Source organism: Elephantulus edwardii, unplaced genomic scaffold, assembly GCF_000299155.1.
Source record: "Elephantulus edwardii isolate Elephantulus edwardi_28Jun2011 unplaced genomic scaffold, EleEdw1.0 scaffold00348, whole genome shotgun sequence".
NCBI classification, from domain to species: Eukaryota; Metazoa; Chordata; class Mammalia; order Macroscelidea; family Macroscelididae; genus Elephantulus; species Elephantulus edwardii.
Window position 1 is genome coordinate 1,685,438 of NW_006400098.1, and position 10,637 is coordinate 1,696,074.

General features: G+C 61.1%; 1 protein-coding gene across 1 annotated transcript in view; it reads right to left on the reverse strand.

The window, feature by feature from the left end:
- PPP6R1 (protein phosphatase 6, regulatory subunit 1) overlaps positions 1–1,324 on the reverse strand; it is a 17,807-nt gene extending 16,483 nt beyond the window's left edge. Inside the window, exons 1-3 of the mRNA XM_006901883.1 lie at positions 1,098–1,324; positions 475–661; positions 238–375 (exon numbers count right to left, since the gene is read on the reverse strand). Of these exons, the coding sequence (XP_006901945.1) occupies positions 238–375; positions 475–661; positions 1,098–1,324 (552 nt within the window). The remainder of the gene's footprint in view (positions 1–237; positions 376–474; positions 662–1,097) is intronic.
- Between the last annotated feature and the right edge of the window lie 9,313 nt (positions 1,325–10,637).

A 10,637-nucleotide genomic window follows, 5' to 3' on the forward strand; every position in this document is an offset into this window, starting at 1 on the left:
GCAGAGGGGAGCCCAGCAGAGGGGAGCCCCGCAGAGGGGAGCCCAGCAGAGGGGGACCCAGCAGAGGGGGACCCAGCAGAGGGGGACGCAGCAGAGGGGGACACAGCAGAGGGGGACCCAGCAGAGGGGAGCCCCGCAGAGGGGGACCCAGCAGAGGGGAGCCCAGCAGAGGAGGGCCCAGCAGAGGGGAGCCCCGCAGAGGGGAGCCCCGCAGAGGCGGGCCCGGGCTGCACGCACATTGACAACGTCCTGCCGCAGCTGCGAGCGCTCCACACAGGTGAGCAACCGCAGCAGCAGGTCCATGATGGCTGAGGTGCCGATGTGCCGGAGCAGCAGGTCCACGAAGTCATCCTTCTTTCGCAGAAAGGTCACGAGCTAGGGACACGAGGGTGAGGGTTAGGTGTGGCCGGCGGCAAAGCCTGCACGGGGCTCCCCACGGGGCTCCCCACGGGGCTCCCGGGCCGCAGGCCGCACCTGGTCAGTCTTGCGGCTGATGAGGATACCCATGACCTTGCTGAAGAAGCTGGCCAGCAGCGGGTTGAGGCTGCCGCTGCTCTGCAGGAAGCCGTAGAGCCGGTTCAGGAGGGACTCGTCGGCGCCCAGGGCGTCATTGATCTGGGGCACGTCCGAGGTCAGGATCTCGCAGGCCACACTTGGGTACCTGGGGAGGAAGGCACACGGCGGGCACTCGGGTCCAGCTCCGCACCCACGACGGGCCAGTCCAGTGCCGGGCAGCTCCAGGGAAGCTGGGGGGCCATGTCCAGCTGTGCGGGCTCGGGACAGTGGAGGTGGGGTGAAAGGGGCTGTCCTGTCCGCGCCCCACATCAAGTCCCGCCCCGGAAGCTCCCTAACCAGGTCCTCTGGGGAGTGGGGGCTGTCCCCTGCCTGCACGAATCCCCCGGCCCCAGAGCACGATCCCTCGGCTGTCAGACCCTAGGTATCCACCACACCTACTCCTGGCCCGAGGGAGGCCCTCTATCCCCCTCGGTCCCGGTCCCCGGTGACGGCTTCCGTTTCCCATGCCTAAAGGAAGAGGACCCGAGGTGGCAGACGTGGTCAGGGGGTGACGAGGTGGGGGGAGGGGGGGCAGGACTCACTTGTAGCGCAGGCGCTCCTCCCCACTGGCCGGCGGCTCCTGGATGACCCAGGCCACCATGGCCTGCAGGTGGGCCGGCTGCAGCAGGAAGTCCAGCAGCTTGCGGTTGATGACCTTGCACTCCTGCAGCACGTCCTCCTCATCCAGCAGCTCGGGCAGGCTCAGATCCTCCCGCTCCAGCAGCGTGTCAATGTGCGAGCTCGTGTGCAGGTCAAACTTCCAGAACATGGCGCCCTGGAGGGCCACACAGGACGCCCACACTTGCACCACCCGCAGCTGGGCCAAGTGAGCCACCCACAGGCCAGCCTCAGCCCACCAGCCTGTCCCACCGGGGCCTGGACCTGCCTCGACTCCCCGTCCCCACCCCCGCGGGGTCCTCACTCCCAGGACGACTGCCCACCCTCCCCGTGTCCCGCAGGCCAGGCCAACAGCCAGCACACGGGGAGGCCTCCAGCACCACCGGCAGGGGGGCAGGCGCACCACCTCCGGGCAAAGCAGGCCCTCCCAGCCCTGCAGTGGCCCGTAAGCACCAGCATCAGACCCCCTCCCACCTGCCTGCCCAGCAAACTCAGCATGACGGCTAACTCGGCTGTGGTCCAGCCAGCAAACAAGACAGACGTGCACAGAGCACATGTGGTGCTGCTCTGTCCAAGACCAGTTACCAACCAGGGCCCGAAGGAACCCCAGAGGGACAGCACTGCTGGGGATACTCTCAATCCCCAGCCGACTGCCCCCTCTACTCAGACCCGCAGGGGCTCGAGGGGATGACAGCCATCACAGAGGACACGCGGGCCCCCAGTCAGGCCCTTGTCGAGCCGGGTCACCAGCAGCAGAGGGAAGGAACGGCAGGGCATGCTGAGTGTGGCAGAGTGCCACATGGGCACGGAGGCGCCCCTCCACCTGCCCACAAGAGGGTGTGGTCATGCCCAGGATGGACAGCAGTGACGACGCACTCCTGGCACCTGCACACCTCAGGGCTGGCCAGGGCGCGACATCCAGTCCTCACTGCCACTCAAGAGGGTACAGTCCTCCTCACCACTCAGGGGCCGCTGGCTCAGGCCACACAGGTGGCCACTGAGAACCACACACCAAGGCGACAATGGCCTTAGGAGCTGCTTTCTGGGTGGTGCTGGGAGCTCCCACTGCCCTCTCAGGCAGAGACCCCCCCCAGGTCCAGCTGGGGACACTGGAGGGAGGTCCAGAGCTCCATCACAGTGCACGCTAGCCCTTCCAAAGCAGCCCAGACTCGGACGCTGTCACCCCTCAGGTCACCACCGTGCACTCTGCCCATGGCCACAGGTGTGACGGGCTGAGTACACCTGGCCACCGACTCCCCACGTGACTTCTCTCCTGTCGATCACAGGTATAAACTGGCAAGGATGCCCGTGGCTATGGAAATCGGATGAAACGCCAATTTGCTCTGCACGCTGTCATGCACGTCACAGAAAAGTTTGAAAAGAAAACCTAAATCGCACCCTTCCCCACCACGTGTTCCATGACAGCTCCTAGGGTTCACATGACTGCCCAAAACTGGTCACCACCAGCAAGTCCTGTCCACGTCTGGGAGGCCAGCCCCCCAGTGACCCTACGTCCACACTCTACCCGGCATCACTACAGGAGCTACACGAGCACAGAGCCTGGGCGTGAAGGACGCTCACAGCGTCAGCCAGGAGACACACTCCCCGCGCCCCCACCGTCAGTCCTACGAAAGTGACATCGCTAACAACGAACGTCCCAAAATCCCAAGGAGGAAAGAGTGGGAAACTGAGGCAAGAGGAGAGGCCGGCCTGGTGGTGGGCTGTGCATGCGGGACTCCCAGGGCCCCAGCCCTGCGGCCTGAGCACGGACACAGGGTTACTTCAGAAGAAAAGGCAGCAGCATTCTCTGCGCAGGGCCAGTCCCGACACCACACCGCCACCCACCGGTCACCGGTGGAGGAGGGGTGGACTCTGCTCCGGACCTGGGACAAAAGCAGAAGTGTCACTGCCTGACTCAAGACAGAGGACTTTCAATCAGCTCTGTGTGCCTTCAGAAGCTAGACAGTGTATCTGTCCTAAGAAATCTGTCACTGCTTTGTACTTTAAAAAAAAACAAACAAAAATGGGCAAGCTAGACAACGAGTAATACTAAAAAAGTTGATGGCTCCGTATCCTGACAGTGGGGAAAAGTGAACACATCACAGACTGTCAAAAGAACAAAACACGCTCCCAGAAGTATAGCTCAACGCTCCTTGCAGGCAGGGCCGGGAGGCGTGGCACAAGCCGTCAGGAAGGGCCTGTGTGTCGCTGGACAAGGACATCGGGCCTGTAACACAGAGCCGGCAAAGAAGGGGCGGTCGATGACTGGATCGCCGCACAGCTGCAGCATGTGGGACCTGCAGCATCTCCTTCTCTCCAACGAGAGGTCACTGCATGGGAGATGGACCTGAGAGCACTGGACGACGACAGCGACCGGGGCTGCGACATTCTCACCAACCAGCCACCAAGTCAACGCCAACCCCGCCGATTGCCCCAGGACAAGAAGAGCAGATCCTGGATGTGGGGGGAACAGCTCTGCGCATGCAAAGAAGGGGATCCACACTTGAGACAGCGCTATGACACAATTCAGAAAGAACTGAGGAAACTGACCCCAGAGGGACCAGCTAGCGCAGGGGGCCCACTCACAGTGGTGGCCCAATGATGCGAATGGCCAAGAGAGAAATCTCCAGACAGAGGGGACCAGTGGCTGCAGGGGCTGGGGACAAGGAGGACCAGGGCTTGTGTGTACACGGTCTCTTTTTACAGTGAGGAGAACATCTTGGAAGCAGACAGGACGGTGGGCACACAACATGGCAGGTTCACTCTACGCTTTAAACGAGTGAACTCTCTCCTGACGCTGTGACCTTTGGGCACGGCGTCAGGAGAGGGACATCACGCTCGGAAAGGTGAAGAGTCAGTGAATGAGAGGCAGCCCCCTAACTGGATGGACTGACGCACTCACTTCAGCAACGGGCTCGAGGGTGTCGGAGATGATGCGGACGGCACCGGACAGGGTTCAGAGCCGTTACTCACAGGAGAGGACTCAGAGCCGTACTGGACTCAGAGGCACCTAACGCCACGGTGGGCCAGGCCCACACGCACCTAATCCAGACTCGGCTCACCCCAGAGCGGACTCAGTGACAGTTGGCTAGGAAGAGTCAAGCCACAGGTAAGGCTCACCTCGTCCTCATTCCTGAGCTCGGCCCACCCTCCTCCAAGTGCTGGGGGACGAAGGACTCCCCTCCGTATGTTGTAGGAGACGGGAGAGCCCCCTTTCTCATGTGACAGGGAACGAGAGATCCCTCCTCCCTTCAAATAGGAAGGAACAAGCCTTCTCCACGTGGTGGGGGATGAAGGACCCCCTCCGCCATGTGTCAGGGACCACATCATACGGAAAGATTCTCCCTCTTCCGTGGCGGAGGCAGGCAGGCAGGCGAGTAAATGACAGACTGGACACTGTGGGCGGCACCCACCACTTTCTTGTACTTTCTCTCATCACATCTAGACAGTCATGAAAAGCATTATTATCACTACGATCCCATTTCACAGATGAGGCAATAGAGGCCCAGTGTGGAGCGCCATCAAAGGCGGCAGGAGTCTGCTGGTCCCCACACTCCTACTCACGGAGGGTGCGTGCCCCCTGCTGAGGTCCCAGCGACCTCACTACACCTTCCCTTCCATCTGCCTATGGTGCCTGGCTTCCCAGAGGGTGCAGGCAGCACGGGGTGGTGGGAAGGAGACTGAAAGGACGTGTCAGGGGCCCAGGAACCTCCAGCTTGAGCCAGTGCCAAAAGGCAGCCCCTCAACGTGAAAGCAAGAGGTGGCAGAGGGACTCAACTTGGTGGCATGGTCAGACGCTGGCTCTCAAGGTCTCAACAGAGTGAAGATGCAAACGCAAGTCCAGGAGAGTGGAAGCCGCTTCCCCTCCAGCCACAAGCCTGGACTCTGAGCCCCCACCTCCACCTCTACAGCCTGGAAGCAGACAGGAGGGGGTCCCATGCCCACTCTCCCAACACAATGACCCTGTGCCTCGCACTGGGCAGCTCGGAGCCTCACTTCCCTCATCTGTAAAACAGGGGCGCCCCACCTCAAGAGGGGCAACCACAAAGTCTGACCAAGTGAGGCCAGAGGCCCTGTCCCTGCAGCAGCCCTGCCCTTGGCCTTCTGCTAAGACCACAATCCTGCCCAGTGGCTCAGGGTTGGGGGGAGGAGGAGGGAAAGACAGCCGCTCCCCAAGGGTGACCGTGCTAAAAACAGACAAGGCGGAGAAAGGCACGCTCCCCGTCTTACTAAGCAACCAAGGCACTTCTGCGCACCCCCGCCCCCACCATGGGCAACTTTGAGCAACTTCTAGAAAACGGAAGTGACAGCCCTTGGTTTGCAGCGGCCGTTTGAAAAGCCTGACTCTGGCTGCAAACGGAAGGAGGGGAGTTCATAAACGACACAGCCCTAAGGAGACAGAAACTACCTCGGTAGTTGTTCCTCGGCCAGATGTTCACCATCACCTCCCGTGTGCTGCTCCCGGGACGTCCCACGCCGGTGGCCTGCCTTCCAGGGGCCTCAGGCCCTGCCCAGGGTCCAGCCGGGCCGATCCAGGGAACCGGCCGATCCTTCCCTGCCACCTGTCTCGCCTGCCCTGGCCCCGAGGCACCCGGAAGTGGGGGTGAAGGGCCCAGGGGCCGCTGGGAGAGCCTCCCGGGACGGCCACCTGAAGGGCCTCGCGCCTAGGCGAATGGGATCAGAGGGCGGAGGAGGCAGGGCCCGGCCTGAGGGAGGCCGCTGCAGGCCACTGACCCGCAGGCTGCGGCGAGGACAGGCCCACGAGCTGCTGCTCTAATTAAAAACTGGCCAGGCGAGTCCAAATGCAGGGAAGAGAACCTGTCCGCGGCCGCCAGCGGCCTGAGCCCAGCCCTTTAAAGGGCCTGGTGGCAGAGCATGGCCCAGAGGACAGCAGAATGGTCTCCTGCCAACTTCCCACTCACCCAGACAGGAATCAGGGTCTGGAGGGGGGCTCAGGGTTGCTGGATGCCAGTGACAGGTTGGGAAGGGTTACCCTTCAGTTGGGGCACTGACCCCGGCCACCTGATCTTGTACAGGTGCCACCACCCAGAAAACCACCACTGGGGAGAAGGGGCCACTGAGGCCAGAAAGGGACCTGGCCAAGGGCACACTGGACGACACGCTGGGCCCGTGAGCCTTATAGGAGCGTGAAAGCCTGGGGGTGGGGGGAAGCACTCAGTGTCATCGCTCCCCTGTCCTCCATCAGTCCTCCTGTGGGGGTACAGAAGCTGAGGCACAACAGGGTTCGGGGACAAGTGGCCCAGGACTGGGCGAGGATTCCAAAGCTCACATTCTGGATTCATGTCTCAGAACGGACAAAAGTTTGAGAGAAAGACTGAAGGGTATACAGGCAGAGCCCAGAGACACTGTGGGGTCTGGACCATCTCAATGACAACCAGCCGTGGTAAAAAAAAAATAACCAACCACTGCAACAAAACAAGGATTGTCAAAATAGCAAACAGAAAATGATTTTATACCCCAGTGCACAGAACAGTCTACACCACACTGGCATCTAGGAAGTATGGACCAGAATTCTTAGAACGTTTAAAAATATCTCGAGAATTACAAGACACAGACGGAGACAGTAAACGAGCCCAGGACACCAACAGATTGTTCCACACAAGGTCTCCACAAACCTCCAACTTCTAATCAGAACCCGAGAGCTGCAATATAGCAAGGTCCTCCTGGACTCAAGCAGCTGGCCGCAAAAACAGGCGAGCCAGGGTGCCCCAAGTCGGTGTCTGACAGATGGCCATGCCCCCGGGGCCTCAGTCTCCCCACTGGGAAAAACCTTCCCATCACTGTCAAGAGGCAGCAATGCTGCACAAAGGTGTGGAAAGGACAGGAGGCCTGGCCCTGGCCCACAGGTCATTCTCGTCTGCTGCTGCAACCCACGTGCCTTTCAAACTTCATCGTGCACATCCAGTCTGGCACACGTGGTTCCTTCCACCTGCCCTCGAGCTCTCCGACCAGCCACCTCCTACAGGAAGCCCTCCATCATGACAGCCCAGGGAACCTGCCCAGAAAAGAGCTCCGTGCATTTGCTGACTATGTATCTGCTGAAGGCTGGAGTCTGCAGGGCTGAGCAGAAGTGCCCACCGCATTTCCAAGGCTGTGGCTCTTTGTAGTAGCAGCGAGTCAGTCTGAATCACTGACCCGTCCATCAGGAGCACCAAGCGTGGACACGCTGACCACTGCACCGCACAGAATCACTGCAGGCTTGCTGTGAGTCAGAATCCACTCGCACAGTAGCAGGAGCCCAGAAGAGGAGAATGGCTCCTACTCGCGCAGGTCTTCTGCAGGTGGGAGGTTTGAAGGCCCCCAGCAGCACCAGAGAAGGGGGAACAAGTCTGGCAATCCGCTCTGTAGAGATTACAGAGGAGAAGCCCCTGGAGGACAGTTTCTACTTTGGCACATGTGGGGTTCTCCTAAGTCACAACCAGTAATTAAAAAAACCCAAAAAACCAAAAAACAACATCAGAGGGGAAAGGGAATCTCCTGAGTCACCTGTCAGAGAGCTCGGGGAGGAAACCCCTGGCAGATCCAGGAAGGCGGTGAGCAGACGTCGGGTCAACAACCACAAAGATGAAGGTCATCCCAAAGCGAGCACGATGCCCAGCCGCCCGGCCACTCCCAGGAGGCAAACAGCCCAGCCACATCCAGACGAGACACGGGGACACTGCGTTTCTCCTCGACCTCGAGCCCGATGACATCCTGAGCGGGTCATCCCTCACCCCCATTACGTGGCCCTTGGCTACCTGGTGGCTTCTGAGTTGCTGTAATACTGGTATTTTCAATACCAACCTGGCGACAGACTTCAGCAGAGTAGGAAGGCCAGCCTGCTGGGCCCTCTGAAAACCAACCAACCAAGTCCTGTGGACCGCAACTCACAACTGTCCCCTACAGAACCGGAAGACAAGCTGCCGAGGTCAGAAGGCACTTCAAGATCAGGACGATGGCACTCGCCCGGGCAACAATTCAGGTTCCCCACGACTTAACCAGACAGCAACCCACGGGACAAACCTGTCTTTGGTCAAGAGGCAGCCGTCCTGGGCAGGGTAACATGGCCAGCAGCACCAAGCACAGTCTCCAAAGGGCCACGTAGAGGCACAGTCTTCTGCAGCTGAGAACCACTGACCAGGTGACCCCAAACCAGACGTCAAACTGACCAGACCCTGAGCCACCCGTATCGCCCCGTATTCAGCCGCTGCAACATGCATCAGACACGATCCCTGAGCCACCCCACAAGTTCCGCCCTGGCCCCCATTTCTAGATGAGGCTCAAGTACCACAATCCCTTGATCAGCAACCCTGCAGTCACCCCACCAGCAGCAGGGCCAGGACTTAAGACCAGGCCTGAGTACAGATCATCCTCTATTATTAGCCGTCAGTGTCTCCAAGATGAGGAGGCCTGGTGGTACGGTGGTTATGCATTCAGTGACGAACAAAAAAGGTTGCTGGTTCAAGCCCTCCAACCACTCCTCAGAACAGGGGCGCCTCCATAAAGGTGCCCCAGCCTGGAAACCCAAGGGCTAGTGCCACCCAGTCACACAGGATCACTAGGACTTTAGGTCACTAAGGGCCAGAAGCAATTCAATGACAGATGAACCACTGGTCTTCCTGCCCAGGGAGCTTCATTCAAGCTCCCAGAAACCAAGTCACAGTATCACCTACTTTACATAAAACCATAGAGCCCCAGCAGAAAGCTTTAAACAGAGGGAGAACGGAGAGGAGCATCTAGCGAACAGGCCGCTGCCACCCCACGTGACCAGTGCGTGTCCCAGGGCGTGGTGACCGTTTCTGACAGAGTGTGCACAGGATATGGACGCAGACCACACACGCTGCAGCCCTCAGGGCCTCTCTGAGTCACCGCCACTGTCACCTCGCAGGTGCTGGGCCCCGAGCTGGCGGTGACCCGGATGCTGTTTCACTAAGCTCTGAACCCCGTCTCCTGTGAGATGGCGCACCTTCAGTTCCAGAAACAGCCTGTGGGTGCTGTGTACGTGGACGGGAGCTTAGACAGAGGAACCCAAGGCCCCCACGCAGCATGCCCTCGGGGGTCCTCGCCCCACTCCCCGGGGGTCATGCCCCTCTCCCCCGGCCCTCGGGGGTCCTGCCCCGCTCCCCCGGCCCTCGGGGGTCCTGCCCCGCTCCCCGGCCCTCAGGGGTCCTGCCCCTCTCCCCCGGCCCTCGGGGGTCCTGCCCCGCTCCCCCGGCCCTCGGGGGTCCTGCCCCGCTCCCCTGGCCCTCGGGGGTCCTGCCCCTCTTCCCCAGCTTTGGAGGTCCTCACCCCACTCCCCCAGCCCTCAGGGGTCCTGCCCCACTCCCCGGCCCTCGGAGGTCCTCACCCCACTCCCCCGGCCCTCGGGGTCCCACCTGCAGGCTTCTGAACAGGTTGTTCCTTCCACTCAGAAGGCCCTTCTTCCCACTCTCCATCTGTCCGACGCCCACTTGTCCTCCCTCAAGGGAAAGCACCAGTGTGGCCAGTCTGGCAGGTCCCCGCACCCTGGGCTCCCCAGCACTGGCCTGGTCACCTTGAGCAGCGCACACAGCGACTGTGACTGCCTCTGTGCCCCCCCCACCCCCAGGAGCCAGGCCCAGCACTAGCACCTAGCCTCACCAGCCCTCCACTCAGGAACAGGGTCAGTCTCCAAGGACCCCCAGATCTGGGCTTGTGACCAGGGCCAGGACGGCTGGAGAGGCCAGCAGTCAGCACCATGGGAACGTGTTCTCGGGTCAGGGTGACAGGAGGGGCCAGTGAATCCAGGCAGGAAGGACACTGGCCCCAGGGACAGGAGGTAAGCAAAGGGGGCGATGGCTATCGGTTTGGGGAGGTGATTGGAGGTGAGGGGTCGAGGAGGAAGAGATGAGGCATGAGGCACCTGGGGGTGGCCAGCTGGGGGACTAGAGCCGAGGAAAGGGGTGTGTGTGTGTGTGTGTGCGCGTGCACCTGTCTGTCTGAGGGCACAGGCAGCAGTGTGCAAGGTGTGGACGGTGGGGAGGAGTCTTGACAGAGTGGACATGGTTCCCTGGGGGAATGACACTGGGCACAAGCACCCTGGGTAGAGGGCTGGTCAGGGGCAGCAGAAGGGGTAGCGACTCAGGGGAAGATGGGGAAGGATAAGGTCATGATCTGGGGTGGCAGGAGGGGTGGGGGTCAGGGGAAGAGGGGGGGACGAGGCCATGGTCAGGGCAACAGGTGGGGGGGACAGGTCATAGAGAAACGGGGGACAAGGCCATGGTCAGGGCAGCAGGAGGGGTTATAGGTCATGGAGAGACGGAGGGGGGACGAGACCATGGTCAGGGGTCGCAGGAGAGGTGGGGGGTCAGGAGGAGATGAGGCCATGGACAGGGCAGCAGGTGGGGTAGGGGGTCATGGAGAGATGGAGTGGGGACGAGGCCACGGTCAGGGGCAGCAGGAGGGGTGACAGGTCATGGGGGAAATGAGGCCATGGTCACGGGCAG